This window comes from Gopherus evgoodei, chromosome 2 (genome assembly GCF_007399415.2).
Source record: "Gopherus evgoodei ecotype Sinaloan lineage chromosome 2, rGopEvg1_v1.p, whole genome shotgun sequence".
NCBI classification, from domain to species: Eukaryota; Metazoa; Chordata; order Testudines; family Testudinidae; genus Gopherus; species Gopherus evgoodei.
The window spans coordinates 2789539-2810009 of record NC_044323.1 but is presented as its reverse complement, the minus strand read 5'-3'; the positions used below and the strand labels follow the sequence as shown (position 1 = coordinate 2810009).

At 50.1% G+C, this 20471-nt stretch overlaps 1 protein-coding gene across 1 annotated transcript in view; it reads right to left on the bottom strand.

The window, feature by feature from the left end:
* Positions 1-6732: 6732 nt before the first annotated feature.
* The window catches only part of LOC115647274, a 29588-nt gene continuing 15849 nt past the window's right edge, over positions 6733-20471 (bottom strand). Inside the window, exons 4-8 of the mRNA XM_030554176.1 lie at positions 19534-19548; positions 19224-19430; positions 17741-17848; positions 16162-16279; positions 6733-6875 (exon numbers count right to left, since the gene is read on the bottom strand). Of these exons, the coding sequence (XP_030410036.1) occupies positions 6733-6875; positions 16162-16279; positions 17741-17848; positions 19224-19430; positions 19534-19548 (591 nt within the window). The remainder of the gene's footprint in view (positions 6876-16161; positions 16280-17740; positions 17849-19223; positions 19431-19533; positions 19549-20471) is intronic.

Here is a 20471-nt window from a genome sequence, read left to right as displayed (position 1 = left end):
AAGGGAAGGGGTGGATTCTCCATCTCTTCATGTCTTCAGATCCAGCCTGGATGCCTTCCTGGACGAGGCTTTAGTCAAAGACAAGTTACTGGGCTCAATATGAGAGAAATGGGGTGAAATTCTCAGGCATGTGTTATAAAGGAGGGCAGATTAGATGATCTTGTTGTCCCTTCTGGCCTTGGAATCTATAACTCTATGAAAACAAGTAGTAACAATAATGGCAGCTAATAATGACCTCTAAATAAGTGAATTGCTTGATTTCAAAGTGGAGGTAGCAGTGGACTTTCCCATATAATTAATTAATTAATTATTGCTGCTAATTAGATATTTAGTCCACCCCACTCCCAATAATAAACAGACTCCAACATTTTAGAATCCTTGCACTGAAAGAGAGTGTGTGTGTCTTCGGGAAGAGGGAAATTTCACCTCCTACGAGACCCAAATAACCGTATCCCCGCTTTGTGGTCACTGTTGAGTGTTCACATGGGAATAGCTCCACTGACGACGGTTCGGGCTCAAAGTCTGTCGTGGTGGCGAAGAAAGTCCTGAATAGTGTCACTTTCCTGTTTGTCCAGGAATTTTTTTTTTTTGCATCCGTGACTCACTCCGCAGTGGCAGCTCCTGCAGCTCTTTTCCGCGGGGCTGGGTCCAGTGGCCCTCTCCAGGAGTTGTGACCAGGCATGCGGGATTGCAGTGCCTCTCAGGCTTGGCTCAGCTGCCCCTCCAAACCTGCCAGTGCTGCAACCCAGTACGCCAGGTTACAATGCCTGGAGTGGGCTGCTTCCCAGGTCGAGTGCGGGATGGGCTTGCCTTCAGCACCCTTCCCAACGTCTCCTCCCAACATGGATGGGAACTAGGGTTGTGGGGCAGAGCGAAGGGGGCTGTGGAGGGTTGTTGGTGCCCTCCGTTTGTCAGGGTATTTTTTTATCAAAAAAAAAATCACATGACTGTCACTAAACTCATGACATTTATTAAATTTATCATGACTGCACTATGATTTTTTTGGTTTGTTTTTTTTAAAAAGTCTTGGCACATCTGCACTCCTACGGTCACTGGTTTTACCCTGCTGTCAATGCTGATAGCAGAATATCCTTCTTTTAGATTAAAGAGCAAATTACTCTGTTCATGTGAGGGGGCTGAGCAGTGGGTGAGGTGGTGGCTTAGGTAACAGACATTGTGCTCTACCCGGGCGTTTCCCTCCCACCATCCCTGGATATCTCTTCAGAGAAATCCTGTGGCGCGTGTTACATAGAAGACTAGACTAGATGATGAGCAGCCCACTCTGGCCCTACAAGCTCAGAATCTCTGAATCCAGAGTTATTCCCTGCTCTCAGCTACACATAGTTTTTCTTTCAGTTGGGGGTTTGTTCCCCCAATATTACATTTGGGGGTGGGGGGATTTTTGGAGAGGCACAAAGTAGAAGTCAGTTGTGCAAATTCAGTGAAAGAGCTTTGCTCGTTGAACTGCTATTGCCTAAACTTTTCTTTGTCTCCCTTTCGGCTGACCAAAACTCTCATTTGTTGCAATAGCAGGAGCGAAACCTTGTTAACGTCCATGGATAACTTGCACGGTTACCAAATCCTCTCACAGTCAGAGTCTGCATGCTGTCAGCAGCATTGCAGAGCTAGTAGATTTTAAGGCCAGAAGAGAGCACAAGGTCATGTAAGGTCAGAGTTTTAAATGTAGTTAGGCACCTTAAAATTCAGCCGGATGCCTAGGGGGATTTTGGAAAGCACCTAGGCATCTAACTCCCACCGAAGTAATTGCCCTGACCTTCAGTTCTGTGCTGGGCTATCGTATTTAGAAATTCTGATCTTCGTGTTTCACTTCCAGAAGTTACAAAACAATCACTATTTCTACTAGGTGAAAGCCCATGTGCTGCCATACAGGTGTAATTCACAACATGTAAAACATGGAAAATAACTGAGAATTTAAAAACTGGAGGGCACCAGACAGCAAATCCCAGTGCTGATTGAACCTGGCGCTATTTTAAACCAAAAGGGCTCGTAGCTGTTCCCATCCTTTGACGTTGACTCAACAGACACTCAAGTGACAATCCTGGAATCTTGTTGTCTAGGTGGCCTCATGCCAAGTTCTCTCCTAGGCCCACAAGAGATCAAAATCCAGCCCCCAGTGCCCGGGGATCATTATGAATGTCTGATGTGATAGTTTCTGTGACCACTGCACAGACTTTGCTGAACTCAGGGTGCCCTGTATCTAGCATACTCAAGGTAGGGAAAGTGACAGGAGGGAAGAGAGCACAGAGAAATGGTCTCTTGTTGGGTGGGTCCAGAGCAGAGAGAAGGCCGACTGAGCAGGAACTAGGACCCGGTTTTCCTCTCACTTACATGATGTCAACTGGGAGTTAGCAGAATTACACACTGGGGCCAAACTGGTGCGAGTGAGGGCAGGTAGGGTCCTAAGTTTCCAGGAGGATAGAAGGAAAAGTGGGAGGAGAGGAGAAGTAACAGAATCAGAGGAAAAGAGCCAGAGTCAAGGGAGCCAAATTCAATCCTGAGGTAAGTGGGCAGGACTCCTGGCACAGGAAGCAGTGCCTGTGACAGATCAGTGCCCCCGCAGCTGATCCTGGGCGACCGGGCACAGGGTCAGTTCTCAGACCCAACTGGGAAGGAGTGAGGGGATTTCCTTACTGGGCTGGGAGAGCTCAGCTGGGGAAGGAGAACTGCAGGAGGGAGATTGGCTCCTGCGACTGGCCTGGAAGGGAGAGGGTGGCAGGAGAGATGGGAGGCTCTGGAGAAGGCCAGGCCACAGGCTGATGGCCTGGAGCAAGACTGGGAAGGCGGATCCAGCCTGTGGAGAACCAGACTGGGAGAAAAGCCACAGGAGGGATCTTGGCTTCTGCAATTAGCCATGAAGCAGAGAGAGGGAAGGAGGCCTATGGGTCTGTCACGGAGTGTGGGGAGTCCGGCCCTGCACCCCTCTTCCTGGGACCCACAGTGACTCTCAGCCAGCCGGTAAAACAGAAGGTTTATTGGACAACAGGAACACAGGTTACAGCAGAGCTTGCAGGCACAGTCAGGACCCCTCCACCGAGTCCTTCTGGGCTTTCAGGGTGCTTGGATCCTAGCTAGGATACCCTGAATTCCGCCCAAACAGCCCCAAGCCCAAACTCAAACTGCTTCCCTCCTGCTGCTCCCTTCCTTTTCCCCTTCCCGGGCAAAGGTGTTGACCTTTCCCCTCCCTAACCTAGCTCAGGTTACAGGCCCTGGCATCATCCATCCCCTAAAGTCCTCCCCTGCTCTCCCACTCCCCACACAGACAGTCCCTACTCCATCATAGGAGCCGCCGGAGCTTCCCCACACCTGCTATTCGGAGGAGCTGCCGGAGACTCCCCGTCCCTGTTGTTACCCCGAGGAACCCCCGGACCCAGCCTGGCCGGATTTCCCAGAGGAGCTGCTGGACCTACCCCCAGCCCCGGCCGCGAGGAGCCCCTGCTGCTGGACTTCCCGGGAGGTGACACTACGGACCAGGCAGGCCCGGAGGGGGAGATTGGAAGTAACCCAGGGGCAGCCGACCCCAGTCAAGCTGCATATGTACCTGAGCCTAGGTCAGTGTGTTGCGGTCAGGATCCCCACTGACCGTCAGCGGTGATAACCGCTGCTAGGGCCCCGGGCTGGAACGCAGGGGAGTGGGAGGGCCTGAGTTCCCCCGCCACCCTCCCAAGAGTGCCAGACTCCCCCTCTCCCTGGCCTGAGGAGGCCACTCAGATTAGTTGTTTGCTCAGCCCCTCCTGAGGGGCCTGAGCCGAGTGTTGCCCCACCCTGGGCTTTATCCTAAGTGACTATATCTTGCTCCTCAGCCCTGAGACAGGGGGCCTGAGCTCCTAATAACTGTGCATTGTTGCTCAGCCTTGCAGCAGAAGGTCTGAGCCCCGAATTGACTGTGCATTGTCGCTCAGCTCGGAAGCAGAGGGCTGGACCCGACCACGTGTAGCGGGCCGGTGTGGCTCCCCTCCGCCCTCAGAGAGGGTCAAGCCCTGGTCGCACACCTCTACGCAGCACATCATGCATATTGGTGAATACATTTTGAATTTCTAAAAGGCCCAGCTAGCTCCAGCAGGGAAAGCCAGGGCATTAACAATTGTTTGAGTTGTTTATAACAACAACAGAGATGGGCAACTTTATTTACTGTGAATTTTATCTTGTAATGATACATCTCAGCCTCTTGAATGTGCAGCTCTGGGGACGGGTCTCACAGTCCCTCTGTAGTTCACTTCCCTGGCAGCTGACTGCTTCACCAATCCCAGTGCTCATCCCTCTAATCCGCTCCCAATGTACCCATTGTGCACTCCGCTCCCGAGCCAGCTCTGTCAAGCGAGATGTGTGGTCAGCTGTTGTATTTGCAGAGGATGTATTTATGGGGGGGACGAGTCACTTGTCTCTTTTCTTTCTCCTTTCCTTCTTATTTCTCTTCCTGTGCAAGGGGGGAGGTGGGGATGAGGGTGGAGTTCTCGCATGCCCTGTGTTGCTGATGCACAATGAGGCAGGGAGCTACTCCCCATATGGACATTTGAGGAGAGATTGCTGGGGGTATTATAAACTTGGCCAGCATTTGGTTGTTTAGGATGCAGATGATGCCACTTACTGGGTGGGACCTGCTGGTGAGTCAAGCTCTGGCTACCACATCTGGGTCACTCTCATCCTCCTGGACTCAATTAATAGCTGCACATGGAGGTTGCACGCAGTCCCCCATGAATCCTTGGTACTTGACTTAGCTCAGTTGCTCTCCCAGTCTGGTGTCCTAGTCGAAGTGCCAGGTGATAAACCCATTATGTGCCTTGAGTTTCTGACCTGGAGTATTACCCTTAGAAAGGGTGGGGACCAGAGCATGACATCTCCTCGCTGGTACCTTCCATTGGCTAATAGCATGATCAGGTGACTCACTGGTCACATTTCCCCGCCTCTTCACGTTACACAAAGGAAAGGCATGGAGGAGGGCTGGGACACTGAGAAGGCGACTCAGGGCTGGTGCAACCATTTAGGCAGACTAGGCTGTTGCCTAGGTCACCAAGATTTGGGGGTGCCAAAAAGCAGCGCCCCCCAATTTTTTTAAGTGGTTGAGCGGCCACTGCTGCTGGGATGGAGAGGGAGTCTGAGCTGGCAGAGGCAGCCGGCAGCCCAGGGGCTCCCCTGGGTCAGCGCGCCACCACGGCAGCCGGCAGCCCAGGGGGTCCCCTGGGTTAGCGCGCCGCTGGCAGCCCAGGGATTCCACTGCACAGTCGCTGCTTCACTTCTTTCACCTCCCAGGCTTGTGGCGCCAATCAGCTGTTTGGCGCCGCAAGCCTGGGAGGAGAATTAGAGCAGGACAGCGTGCTCGGGGAGGACGCGGAGCAGAGGTGAGCTGGGGTGGGGAGGTACTGCAGGGCTCCTCAGGCCAGGGGGTGGGAAGCTGCCACAGGAATGGGGGGAACACTTTAGGGTGGGGGGGGCAGGTGGGGAGCTGCTGCAGAGCTGGGGGGGTGCAAGGTGGAAGTTTCACCTAGGGCGCAAAACTTCCTTGCACCAGCCCTGAGGCGAGTGACATACAACCCACTGAAAATGACCATTTATTATATTGAGACTCTAAGGGACAGGACCAAGCCAGACGCACAGCTCAGATACAAGAAGCAGTAGTGGCTGTAGGGATGTTTGGGGACGTTTGTGCCTTTCTCCCTGTTCTGCCTGAGAATCTCATTCGTCCTCCAAGTGTGATGTAGGAGTTGCGGACAACATGGCCGAGCTGCTTCCTCACTTTTTTGAAAAGCCTTCCAAACTAGGACCGCTGGACACAAGTAGGCTAGAGAGAGAAGCATATTCATAAGGGGTTCCAGGAAAACAGGGAGCCGCTCTACCTGATGCTCAGAGAACTCCACTCCTCTCTCTGGCACTTATCAGCTAGGGGGGAGGGAATGTCGTTAGGGGTTTCTGGGTTCTCCTTTGAGAACAGCACTGGCCGGCCCCTACGTGCTTTGCACTGCCCTAAGAGGGAGCGCTTGAGTTTCACAAGTGATTTTTCACTCCTGATCCTGGGGCCTGCCGGAGATGATACTTGCACACTGGGATGTGGGGGGAAAACCCTGCCGTTGAAATCACACCTTTGGGGAATTGAGCAGCTTTTAGAGGGCAGGCCCCAGGATCAGGGTGTAAATCCTCAGCTGGTGTAAATCGTTGCAGCTCTGTAGAGTTCCGTGGAGTTTTGCTCCTTCGCCCCAGCTGAGGTCTGACTCTGCGTGTGACTCCTGCCCTCTTGGCTGGGAGAGGGCAATGTGTTATGGGTGCTGTGAGGGATGGGGAGAGGAAGGGCTGATGTTCTGGAGAAGAACTTTCATACTGGCCCAAAGGTAAAGATCCAGACACTGCAGCTGCTCCCCACCTCTCTGGGAATATGAAGAGAGAAGAACCTTTGCCAGGGCTGTTGAGTGGGCATGGGAACATCCCCTACTATAATCAGGATCTTCATCCCATAACGTTCCCAAAGTCACTAGCCCATCAGGTCCACCTAGAAGCAGGTGGCCTAGAGGGGCCCCAAGACCCCCCCCCTTTGCTGCCTACCTCTCAGCCCCATGTGAACTCCATAGATCCTAGCATGGCACCTTTCTTTCGCACATGTGGATGTGTTTGTCCGATGGGAGTATGCCCCAAGCTGAAGCCATGTGGAATCTGTGGCCAGGAACCCAGCTAGATAAGGATGCCCTGACTCTGCCAGGCTCCTATGATGACCATGCAGGTCCCTCAGCTGGTCACCTGAGCGGAAACCTTCCTTACCTCCTCAGCCACTGTGTCGCAGGTGATCAGGTTGGTGGCCGGCTGCTGCTCGGGGAAGATGTATCCTGAATAGTCTCTCACCAGCTGCCAGGGAGTGAAGGTGATAAGAGCTCAAAAAAGGCAGAGAAGAAGTCAAGGGTCAGTCCATTCATCTCCACAGCCCTGGGGCTGGGAGCAGACCTTGCGCCTCTGGGTGGGTCTGCTGAGGTACAGACCGATTTCCCTGGAGCAGGGACCGCCCCACGCCCTTCTGAAATATCTGGAAATCAGTCAGCGCATGGCGGCCAGCATCCTCCTGTAGTGCAGTGTGCCTTGACGGTAGCACACGTCAGGAAGTGGACCTGGCTCCACAGAGTTCAGATAGTTTGGTCTCTGAGAAGCTGCAGCAAAATTCTGTTTGTTGGTACCTCCTAGGCTGTGTCCCTGTTAGCTGCCTCCTGGTCTGGTGCTAAACTAGGGACATTACAACGTGGGCATAACGCTATGCTGAAAGGTGCTAATGGCCCCTCGTCCCAGGTGTCTTGCATGAAGAAGTGATCAGGAACCAACAGTAGGAGTAACCCAGGCTCTTGTGGTGCATAACAGCTGATTTGACTGCAGAGAGCCGGCGGCTGACAACCAGAGCTGCCCATGCGGCCAGAGGGAGGGCCTGGCGCTACTAACTTCCAGACACGGGGGCTGGAACAAGTCTGTGTGCTAAGTGGTTGGGATGAGCAAGGGAGACTTGGTGAGAAGCCAGAGCAAACACTGCCGCTGCCTAGGACGGGGCTGCCCTATCTGACCTGGCATTTCTGCCGCCAGGAGCGACCTGCGTGAGGTTTTGTTCCTACTGCTGGTCAGGGGCACAGGAACGTGGGTACGTTTTGTAAACAGAGTAGTAAATAGCCGGCCTCTGCAGCACTGATTTCTCACCCAAACCACCCCGCAAGGCCCCGACTGCTTGGCCAGAGGAGCAACAAGAGCGATCCTCCTGCTCCCACCAGCCTGCTTGCAGCAGAAGAGGAGCTGCTCACACGCATGGGGCTAGGGGCCATCTACAAGAAAGGAGCAGAAACAACTCTGGCACCTAGAAGGTGAATGTGTCTTGTCTTATTTCCTTCTTCCATTTCTTTAATCTCCCCTTTCCCTCTCCAGCACGTCCAGCACATTCTGGCCAGCTCCGGACCACTGCTTCATTAGGCTTTTCCCCTCTTTAACCCCCTTTTTTCCCCCTCAGAAAAGCACCATTCCCTTCCTTCTGATTTCGCCTCTCTCCAGTTCACTCCATGCTCTTGCGTCTGCTGTCTCTGCCGCCTTCCGCTACAGTGCTTTCTGTCTCTTAGCCTCATGTTTCTCTGCACTGCTGCCCCCATCTGGCTATAGCTACAGCCCTCAACTTTTAGGAAGGAATGTGAATATTTTTATCCCCATGTCACAGATGGAGAAACTGAGGCACAGATTTTTTGGAGGACTTGGCCAAGGCTGCTGAGTGGGTCAGGGGCTGATCAGGGGAGTTTCTTGCTCTCAGTCCTAACCTTAGCTCACTAGATCACGTTTTTCCTGCTGCTGAGCCGTTGTCCCCATGTGTGCCCACCTGTGGGCACAGAAAGACCTGGCAGCAGTCTGAGCACCACTGTTTGCAATCTAGTAACAGCTCCTTACACCTTTCTGCTCTGCAGTTGTTTCCCCTCTCTGTGCCTCAGTTTACCCACCTGCAAATGAGGATAATAGTGACCTACCTCGCAGTGAAATTAATAGATTTTGAGGCCACAATGTGAGCATCTAATCTGACCTCTTGCATAATGCAGGCTAGAGAATTTCACCCAGTGATTGCTGCATCAAATCCAATAACCCAGGGCTGACTAAAGCAGACTTTGAGAAAGAGACATCTAGTTCTGATATAAAGACACCAAGTGCTGGAGGGCCCAGCGCTTGGGATGTGCTTCCAATGGTTAATTGCCCTCATAATTAGGAATAATTCATTAATATTTGTGAAGTGCTTTGGCAGCTCTGGATGAGGAAAATGCAACATATATGTTGAATCTGCTAGATTTCAATATGGTGTGTGTAACATTGTGCATTTAACAGTCTGTCATGTTATATTTGCCACTTATCAGAAACATTACTGTATAGATACTGTGACAAAGTTCCTCCTCTACCTTGGTGGGTCCTGCGCTTATTGGCAGATTTGCTCACCTCAGTGATCTTCCCCTCTTGTGGAACCCATAGTCTGGGTCAGATCCTCCTGTGTCTGATCAGGAGTTGGGAGGTTTTGGAGGGGGAACCCGGGCCCGCCCTCTACTCCAGGTTCCAGCCCAGGGCCCTGTGGATTGCAGCTGTCTATAGTGCCTCCTGTACCAGCTGCATGACAGCTACGACTCCCTAGGCTACTTCCCCATGGCCTCCTCCAAACACCTTCTTTATGCTCACCACAGGACCTTCCTCCTGGTGTCTGATAGCGCTTGTCCTCCTCAATCCTCCCACAGTTCACCCTCAGCTCCTCTCACACACTCCTTTTCCTCTGGCTCCTCACTGAAGTGAGCTCCTTTTTAAACCCCTGATTAGCCTGCCTTGATTGGCTGCAGGTGTTCTAATTAAAGTAGCTATCTCCACTGCCTTCTAGAAAGATCTTAATTGGCCCCAGGTGCCTTGATTAACCTGGAGCACCTACCATTTGGTTACCAGGGGCCTAGGGATTTGTTTAGCCTGGGGCTAACATACCTGTTTCTCAGTACTTTACTGTAGGCATCTGGCCTTGCCCCATCACAATAGGTGTCATTTGGATAAGTTAACGTTATTCTGAAAATTGTCACTCTCCCTCCCACCCCCCAGACACCCAACTCTTAGATACTTAAACTCATAACCATAAAATGTCAACAGAAATTTTTCATGCACTGCACTGACCAATCCATTGGAAAGTACCATTCTGTGTTATTTGTACCTGGAGTGACGGCATGGGCTTTGGGTGGGGACCTCTCTGAGATAATGTTCCTTGTATAAGGTCTGAAGAACCTTGTCTGAGCTGATCTGTGATCTGCAGAATTTTTTGAGACCTGAGTGTTAAATCAGATTGAAACAATGAATTCATAGGGAAGCGACAGGGCACTGGGCTGGGAATCAGGAGATCAGGACTTTATTCCTGGCACTGCTGTATGAGTTTGGACAAGTCACTTCATGTGTTTCACCTCCTGCTCTTTGTTTAGACCGTAAGTTCTTTGGAGCAGGGACTGATTCTCACTCTGTGTGTACAGTGCCAAGCACAATGCAGCCCTGCTATTGATTGGGGTTTCTACATTCAAATGTTATGCAAATCATTATAAACATCACAATTCTCCATCTAGCATGTGATTCCTTACCCCATCCCCTTTGAAGTTGCACTGCTCCGTGACAGCTTTCTCCGACACTAGGCACACAGTCTCTTTAATGAGGAAGTTCAGCTCCCGAGTGCTTTGAGAGTTTTCATCCTAAGATAGTAAATGAAAAGATAAATATCGGTGATACAAAAGAACAAAACAAAATCTTTTGGGGAGCAGCGATGTTCCAGACCCCACTGTTGTGTTTGTCCAGCAGCTGCAATTCACCAGCAGGATGGGCTTGATCCGGAAACGGTGCCAGGGTTTTTGCCGCCCTAGGCGGCAGCGCTCCTTCTTTGAGCATTCGGCGGCGGGGCTCCTTCCGCTCCTGTCTTTGGGGCATTTCGGCGGCGGGTCCCGGAGCGAGTGAAGGACCTGCCGCCGAATTTCTGCCTAAAACCCGGAGCGGAAGGACCCTCCGCCGCCGAATTTCTGCCAAGGGTCCAATGCCCACGGATAACCCACTGTCCAGGGATGTTACATCACATACAGATAGGGAACTGAGACACAGAGAAGTGGCCAAGGTCACACAAAGATTCTGTGGTAGAGCAGGGAATTGATCTCACAACTCCACTTCATTAACCGCAAAGCCAGGCTGTCTCAGCTGGTTAGGAACTTTCTTCAAAGCTAACAAAGTACCTGACAAAGTACAGTGTGACCTTGAGAGATGCTTAACACCCGCAGCTCCCACTGACTGCACTGGGCAATTTGGGTGTTCAGCTGTTCTGAAAACCAGGCCCTAGACATAAAAATGGAAAAGAGATTCACAGTGTTATTCCCTGTTTGACACAAGTTTCGCTCTGGTCTCACAGCTGCTCGTCCATCAAATGGGGATTAGAGTTATAGGACTGGAAGGAACATCGAGAGGTCATCTAGTCCAGTCCCCTGCACTCATGGCAGGACAAAGTATTATCGAGACCATCCCTGGCAGGTGTTTGTCCAAGCTGCTCTTAAAGATCTCCAATGAGGGAGATTCCACAACCACACTAGGCAATTTATTCCATTTCCTAACCACCCTGACAGTTAGGAAGTCTTTCCTAATGTCCAACCTAAACCTCCCTTGCTGCAATTTAAGCCCATTGCTTCTTGTCCTATCCTCAGAGGTTAAGAAGAACAATTTTTCTCCCTTCTCCTTGTAACAATCTTTTAGTTTAGTGAAATGCAGCCACCTCTGGTCTGGTGTGTGGCAGATGTTTAGCAGCACATATAGTGTTTATAAAGTGCTGTGGTCATACTGTAGTCATCTGTGGAGGTGGAATCCAGGGCCCAGGGCACCAATCCTCCCTTCCCCTGAGTGCAGAGGCTGCCTCTTCTAGTGTCCTTGGGGCTATGAGCCACCCCAAATGGGGACGGGTTCTGTGGAGGTCCTGCCAGTGCTGGTCAGGTGCAGAGTAGGAAGCACAGTGCACTTTTCTAAGGGTAGGTGCAGCATGAGTGCTGTCCTGGGCACCTGATGGCTTTGGCAGGGATTCTGTCACCTTGAGGGCCCCCTTAGTGACCGGACGTCCTACCTGCATCCCTGTGCAAAGGGCTGGTCTAGGCACCTGTGGTGATGATGCTAAAGTGGGATGTAAGTAGTGCACAGTGCTGGTCCTCTGGCCTGGAGTGAATTTCCCCCTCTGAGTATTTCCCAACCTATGTCACTGCCTGTTACTCCATCTAAATATTTTCCTGATAGCAGCACACAATCTTCCTCCAGAGGTGAGGGCTATAGTGGATCCCACATCTAGGCTCTCAAACCTCAAGAGTGAAATGCTGGAGGCCGACTAGCAAGCTAAGGGTTTAGCGCTCTTGAGAGAGTCATTGCCATTTTACCCGGGGCTAGATATGGCCATGGCCATGTCTGAAGCAAACCATCTCTGATGAAGCATTCAGCTGCTTCAGTCTTTCCCCCGGGTAACTAATTTGCACACCCTAGAAGAGGCCTTGTTGGGTTTTTATTCTCTCACCCCTCGGAATTGCTGCCTCAGAGCATGTTCAGTGCTGCCGCTCATGCTGAGCCCAGCTCCCGCTCTGCTTCTGCTGTCCCTGCTCCGGGTTTGAAAGACACCCCCAGAAGCCTTGTCAGTGTGCGAAGAACTGAAATTGTGATTTCTCCAGGCTGTCTGCAATGCTAGGGCCCAATCCTGACTCTAGATTCATACGGCTTTAAGGCCAGAACCAAAGGATGGCAGAATCATTTTTGGTGTCAGACCGAACAGCCTCAGTGTTTTCAATATGATGGAATTTGCATCTTTAATGACCCTGCTGTGCCATTTGGTTCCTTTTGCTGATCTCTGTGTATGGGTAGATGGGAAGGGAGCTGTGTGGTTTGCTCAAAGCTGCGCTAGGTGCCTGAGCTATAGTGGGTGTGTTTGGTAGGGAGAAACCTTGGGGCAGCTCCATCTTGTTCTTTAGGCTGAAATTCACCCATGACAGAGGGGCTGCACAGGGCCCGGAGCATCCTCAAGCCTTTAACATGTGATGCCATCAGTCCTTCCTTGCTGAAGTACATTAAACCCTGAGCTGGTAATTTCTTTACATGCTCATGATGATGATGATTTGTATGGCCACAGCACCTAGGAGTCTTAGTCATGGACCAGGACCCCGTTGTGCTAGGGGCTGTACAAACACAGAACAGCCAGATGGTCCCTGCCCCAAGGAGCTTGCAGTCTAAGTGCAAGACAAGGGACAACAGCTGGAGACAGACAGACAAGGAAGCAATGAGACAATGCTGGTCAGCAGGAGAGGAGGAGGTTTCAGCACATTGACAGCCTTGCTGTTTTTCGTAGGCAACCCGGCAAAGGAGAGTTTTGAGGCGAGAGCTATGGGGGGGCAATGAGGTGGCTTGGCAGATGTTTATGCAGGCCATCTCATGAGTGCCTGGGGCAACCTGAGAGAAAGCAGGAAGGTGCCTGTTTGAAAAGGAGTGGGCAGTGGAGACTAGCAACACGGACTCACCAAAGGCAAGCAGCGACAGCTTGGCGGCGAATGAGAAGAGGATACGGAGGGTGGAGATCAACTGTGAAGGGACTTGAAAATGAAAACAAGCAGCTCATGTGTAAAGTGGTAGAGAAGGGAGAGGCAGTGAAGGGATTCAAAGAGGCCGGGCAGCACGGTCAAAGAGAGAGGCTAGGAAAACAAGCTTTGCCACAGCATCTACATAGATATTAGTGGGGCAAGATCACATTTATCAAGGCCAGACAGAAGGACGCGGCAGTGATCAAGCTGATGAGCACTTGGCCAAGAGTTTTAACCCTCTGGATGGACCTGAAAGGCTGTGTCTTGGAGGCATTATACAGGTTTAGAATTGGATGTGAGGACCTAGCAAGAGGGCAGAGTCAAAGTCCTGGTCTACACTAGGGGTGGGGGATTGATCTAAGATACGCAACTTCAGCTACAAGAATAACGCAGCTGAAGTCGATGTATCTTAGATCGACTTAGATTGACGTACTTTGCGTCCTCGTGGCATGGGATCAACAGCCTCCGCTCCCCCGTTGACTCCACTTCTGCCTCTTGCCCTGGTGGAGTCAATGGGGAGCACGTTTGGGGATCGACTTATCACATCTACGTGAGACATGATACATCGATCCCCAATAAATAGATCACTACTCGCCGATCCGGTGGGTAGTGTACACCTACCCAAAGATGACGGCCCAGATATGGGCCGGAGTGCCGGGGAACGGGGGAGGCTTGTGGGGAACAGAAGAATGGCCAGACTTGGTCAGACCAATGATCCATCTAGCTCAGTGTCCTGGAAAGATGAGGAGCTCTGTTTTAACCATGTTCAGATTGAGCTGATGACTGGACGTCCACAAGGAGATGTCACAGAGACAGGCCGAGATTTTAATTTGGACAGAAGGAGATTTTAGTTTCAAACAGAGAGGTGGATCTGTTAGTCATCAGCATAGATGTGGTTAATTTATTTTAGGGACGAGGAGTTATGGCCTACCTATGTCATTGAATGAACAGGGTCTGGGACGTTACCCATTTCTCCCTGTGGTGAATCAGGGAGGCTGAGTGAGTCCACGGTGGAGAAGACATGACCGTTAACTCAACTAAGTTCCTCAGTGACTGAGGTCAGGGCTGTGGATGCTAGTTATGCCCATTTCCTTTGGGCACCTCAGGCCAATTGGTGCCCTATAGTGGTGGATGAATGAAAGTCCCAGTTTGTAAATCATTACATGTCCTGGGCCATGCATTTTCCAAAATGACTGTTGATTGTGGGTAGGTCAAAATTTGGGTGCCCAAACAGAGAGATCTTGAAGGAGCTTCATTTTCAGAGGGTGGGGGCTCAGCACTTTCTGAAAACCAGGCCCCTTTGAGGACTTCCTGTGTTGGGCACCCAAAATTACTAGTAACTTTTAACAAGTTGGACCTTAGGGCTTGTCTCCACTTACCGGAGGATCAACGCTGTGGCGATCGATGCATCAGCGTTCGATTTAGTGGGTCTAGTGAAGACCCGCTAACTCGGCCGCTGATCGCTCTCCCACCGACTCCTGTACTCCACTTGATCGAGAAGAATAAGGGGAGTGGATAGGAAAGCATCTCCCATTGATGTCGCGTAGTGTGGACCCCGCGGTAAGTAGATCTAAGCTACATTGATTTGAGTTATGCTATTCACATAACTCAAATTGCATAGCTTAGATCGACTTTTCCTTCTCGTGCAGACCAGGACTTAGTGTCTGGATCTTGGTTACAATTGGGCCAGGGATGGTTCTCCTTAACAAGGATGGCATGTGACTCTTAGTCGGGGTCTTTCCTTGGCCAGTAGCACTGTCAGGAGACTCACTCCAGTTCATGTCTCTAATCTTCTCCCTCAATACGGAAGAAGAGGACAACAGTATAAGTCTGCAGCATGGCAGTTTATTGTGCAGAGAAGCCCTGGTGAGCAGCACTGCAACAGATGCTACACAGCAGGTAGCAGCAGATGCTCTGAAGCTGTTCAGATTGTTATGGGCCTTGCTTCCGATGATGCTTCCAGAGGAGGAGAAATGGAGCCACAGCTGGGTCTATCAGGGTCAAAGTCACTTTTACGTCTTCTCTCCCTGGATCTTCTCAGCTATGGAGAGCATGCCCCGTACGGTTTTCGTGCTCTGGTTATGAAAAAAAGTTAACAACTTTTGTAAAGAATTTTTTAGCTCTATACCTTGTAGTGGGTCTAGGCTAGAAGGAAAAGAGCACAGAATGGTAAGCATCTCCATGCAGGCTGATACTGGCTCCAAACATTCAAGGAATGTTAGTTCGTTGTGCCTCTCTTGTGCTTTATTTAATATTATTAATGCCTAGAGGCCTCATCATGCAAGGTGCGGTATCTACACACACAGTGGCAGAGGGTATCTGCACTAAGGCGCTAAAGTCTAGATAGAGATGCGACAGTGTGACTTGCCCAAGGTCACACGGTAGGTCAGTGGCAGAGCAGGGATTAGAACTCAGGTCTTCTGATTCTCAGGTGCACGTGGCCTCTCCAGAGAGCAGCCAACATCATTGTGGGCCTAGGTAGGGAGAGGAGTAGCCTTCAGGAGTGGACTCTGGACGGAGGGTGACATCGCTCTGTGGCTCTGAGGGGGGGGCAGGAGCTTGCCTGCTGGAGGGACAGGGTGCAAGGGCCGTGTCATTGAAGGCACAGGATTATAAACTCGGCCATTATCCCCTCCCCCTTTGCTGTCTGTAACCCTTACACCCACCTTGGGCAGGTCCCTGTTCTAGGATAAGAAGGAGGGGCCATGCTGAGGCCTTTTATCTGGAGTGTGGGACAAGGGGCCATTCAGTGTCTGCATCGTACAACGTATGTAAATGTCACTGCCAGACAAAGGCAGGTGGTGAGGAGCCTCCCCACCCTTGCCCCACTCCCACACACCATATGGAGCTTTAGGTTTCTTACTTATCCCAGTGAGATTAGAATTTGCTCCCTGTGGTTCTACTGGCAGCTGTAGGTTCCACCTCCAGGCTCGTGGGGCAGGAGGCCTTTGCCAACTCGCTGCCAGCAGATGAGCTGGACACTTGTTCTGGGGACACTTGTGCAGTGTGAAATACCTGGCCAGGATCTCAGCGAGGGAAACCCCTAACCCTGCATCAGCCCAACCGTGAGCAGAGAGGAAGCCATCTAGGCCACTCATCTTCTCAGATGCCTCCTCACATTTGATAATGATGGAAGGGGGGTCCTGTTCAGTGGAGAAGAATCCAGAGCAGTCTTTGACCAGCTGCAAGGGAGAGAAAAGAGACCTCAGCAGTAGAACAACTCGAGGGACTGCTGGAAACTGTTCTCGGTGAGATTCCCATGGCAAAGAAACTCTGGTAACTTTGGATCAGCATTTGTACTGTGGGAAGCTGATCCCAGCCAGACCTTCCCCACTTCTGATATTCACCTCCTGCTATAACGAGTGCACATTGTTTATGACGTGGGTAAGAACTAAAGAACAGCCATACTGGATCAGATTAATGGTCCATCTAGCCCAGTATTCTGTCTTTTGACAGTGGTCAGTGCCAAATGCTTCAAAGGGAATGAACAGAACAGGGCAATTATTGAGTGATCCAGCCCCAGCATCTGGCAGTGAGAGGCTTAAGATCATGGGGCTGCATCCATGACCGTCTTGGCTAATAGCCACTGATGGACTTATCATCCATCAATTTACCTAATTCTTTTTTTAATCCAGTTGTAGTTTGGCCTTCACAACATCTCCTGGCAATGAGTTTCACAGGTTGACTGTGTGTTGTGTGAAGAAGCACTGCCTTTTGTTTGTTTTAAACCTGCTGCTTATTAATTTCATTGAGTTACCCCTGGTTCTTATGTTATGTGAACGGATAAATAACACTTCCTTATTCACTTTCTCAACACCAGTAAGATTTTGCAGACCTCTCTCATATCCTCAGAGTCATTTTTTTTCTGAGTTGAACAATCCCTGTCTTTCTAATCTCTCCTCATAAAAGCTGTTCCATCCCCTTAATCATTTTTGTTGCCCTTCTCTGTATCTGGCCAGTTCTAAAGTATCTTTTTTTGAGATGGGGCAATCAGAACTTCACACACTATTCAAGGTGTGGTGTAAGGATCTGTAATCAGAGTACAGTAGGAAAGACACTGTCCCATACCATCTTCTTTCCTTCCAGTCTCTGCTTGAGACTCGCATCTTCTAGGAGGTATATATAAGCCGTAGTTTCACCCTGATGAAATGTCAGTTTAAATGATGACCAAGCAGAGCCAGAACAAAAAATCAAACAAAAGATAAGATGCTACAAGACACTTGTCGGACATGATTCAACTTTTGTCTCTTTCAGCATCTCACTCCTACCTTCTTTCATCTCTCTTTTATAATGGCTGTTTAGAATAAGCTGTTCTGTGCAGGGTCCTTATCTCCATATTTCTCTGTACAATGCCTAGGAAACTTGGAGCATGCCGGGTGACGTGCACCCTGGTGCAGATGGCCAGCCCAAAGACCCTCCCCATCAAAGTACTCAAAATAAGGCATAAGTGGAACTTTGGGATGCGCAGATGTCACGCTGGCCCCTTTGCCCATGATAGTTGCACTGTAGTTCATGCAATTTCACTCATGCCCATATTGGGCTTGGAGACCCAGTAGATCCTATAGGTCACCTGAAGGTGTAGATGTGCGTTAGATGAGACAGACGAGAGGTGTAGATGTCTCTATGCACCCAGAGTTCCATACTCCATCTGGTTTGAATTCACATTGGTTGACGTTGCGTTTCTCTGATGCCAAGCACACTGTCTCTTTAACGGAGAACTTCAGCAGTTGGATAGTTTTTGAAGATGTGTCCTAAGAAGAAATTCAAGAAAAAACAAAATAAATGTTTGTGGTAAACAACAAGGCACCAGGCTCCATTGTGGCTTTTATATTTATCTTTATTTTATGGCACATCATCATCCTGGAGGCCTTGAGCAGCATCAGAACCTTATTGTGCTAAGCACTGTTGAAATCCGAAGAGAAGGTCCTTGCCCTAAAGCAGGGGTTCTCAAACTGGGAGTCAGGACCTCTCAGGGGGTCGCCAGGTTATTGCATGGGGGGTCATGAGCTGTCAGCCTCCACCCCAAACCTCGCTTTGCATCCAGCATTTATAATGGTGATAAATATGTAAAAAAGTGTTTTTAATTTATAAAGGGGATTGTACTCAGAGCCTTGCTATGTGAAAGGGGTCACCAGGACAAAAGTTTGAGAACCACTGCCCTAAAGAGATTACAGTCTCTGAAGAGTAAGAGGAGTAAAAAATAGAAACTACTTTTGTTAGCCATGGGCCAAGGTTTTAGAAAGTGGCTGGTGATTTTGAGTGCTTTGAGTTTTTGGGTGTCCTGAGCCTCCTTAAAGGGAACTGTTTCTCAGAGGGCAGGAGCTCAACAAGTTGGGCCTAGGAAATCGCTTGTCTCTTTCAAAAACTTGGCCCAAAGCCAACAGCCTAGGGAGAGGGAGCCTCTGCTGAGCAAGGGGTTGCTATTTTGGGGCGCACTCACTCTTCAAAGGAGAAGCATCATTTTAAAGCGAACACAGACTTGAAATGAAGATAAAAAAATGACTCTGGAAACTTTTTTGCAATCAACGTCAGGGCAAGCAAGTAGGCCATTGATGAAAAATTATATTAGTATACGAACATTTGATATTATAAGCTCATTTTGATTGCAAGATATCCCTCTGGGCTTCAGCTTTCCTATCTACAAGAAGGTTAATAATTAAAACTGACTGGAAAACTAGAATTGCATTTACGCAAAAATCAAAGTTTTGTATGTTTTTTTTTTCATTCCATATTGAGAAACCAAACTGAAGCATTTCAAATTTTTTTTGCAAAAAACCTCCAGTCTAATGAACTTCACTCTTCAGATTTCTTTCCCACATGTTAACCTAGATTACCCTGTGCTCAGTTTTATCCCAGTTGGATGCACCTCTGAGTCTCTTCCTAAGCCACTATGCTAGTCCTGAACCCAGCCACTGCATAATTTACCATCCTCCTCTCACCCAAGGCAACAGCCCTGCACTGGGAAGGGCTCCCCTCACAGATCTGACTGTGGACGCATTTCTAATTGCCCCATGTGGACACTGCAGGGGATTTGAAACTTCAGGGTCTTGGGGATTGAGCTAAAGCTCATTAAAGTCACTGGCCAGACTCCCACTGATTTCAACAGGCTTTGGATCAGTCCCTTGCTAACTCGTGCTGAGGATCAGCTTCCAGGAGCCGATAGGCCAGTGTTGTGCCTGGCTCTTGGTTGTAGATCTGAACTGCGGCTAAAACCGCAGCCTCGTGGGTTGGCAGAGGGGACGATGAGGGCACAGGGGCTGCTGTGATCACCCCGACGAGCAGCAGGGCTTTCAGGGAGGTCTCCATCCTGTGCCCTGTGGCATTCAGTGAGAGCTGGGTGGGTAGCCCTCTCTCTCCCAGGAGAAGCCCTTTTATACACTGCCTTCTCCAGGTGGGCTAGTGCCTCATTGGCTACCTGCTTTGGTCCTCCCATAACCGGTGACTTTTCTTCCTCCATCTGCAGGACGTTTCCATTGGCCACCCTCCAGGGCAGGAACAGGGGGAGGTCAGTCAGAGGAAAAAGAGGGATTTTTAATTTAAATTGCTGAAATTGTGTGCACCAATTGCTAAATAATGCACAACGGGGGGTAGTGGCCAGGGGCCTCTGTTGGGGAACGCTGGGGTATGTGTCTTCATTCTGTTGGGCCAGATCCTCAGCTGCTATAAATTGCCACAGCTCCATTGGCTTTCACAGATTTGTGCTGATTTATGTCGACTGCAGAAATACATCTATGAAGTCCAGATTGCCAGAGCTTTACTCATCCACTCTGTCTGAAATTCCTCTAGAGTCAATTGGCAGGCACGGGACGCTGTTTCTGATGGTGCCACTCATAAATCTAAGGGGAATGTACAGTGCAGGAACAATGGATAAACACACGCCAGGCTGCTCCCAACAGGCCATTTTCCAGGGTTTCATGCCCTTTGTGTCCCAAGCGATGGGGCTCCCCTGTCACCATTGGAGGGCATTGTTCCAAAGCCTGAGGCCTCTCGCTATCAGGAGGTTTTCCTGTGATTCAGCCTAACTTTTCCTTTTCTTTATTTTATGCCATTGCTGCCAGTCATACCCCATATCCCACCTCTTCACTTTGTGTGAATCCCTCTGCCAGCTGCTATCATGTCCTCTCTCAGCCATCCCTTAGGCCAGCAATCCATGGTTAGCCCTTTTAATCTTTACTCACAGGTTGATCCCTCTATCTCCCTGGTCGGGTTGACTGCTGGTCTCTGAATTCCTCCCAAGTTGGTCAGTCCCTTTCTGGAGGCAAGGTGCCCAGAGCAGAATCCTAAGGCCTGAGCCTGCTGACCCTTATTTCATAGAATAGAAACTCAGGGTTGGAAGGGACCTCAGGAGGTCATCTGGTCCAACCTCCTGCTCAA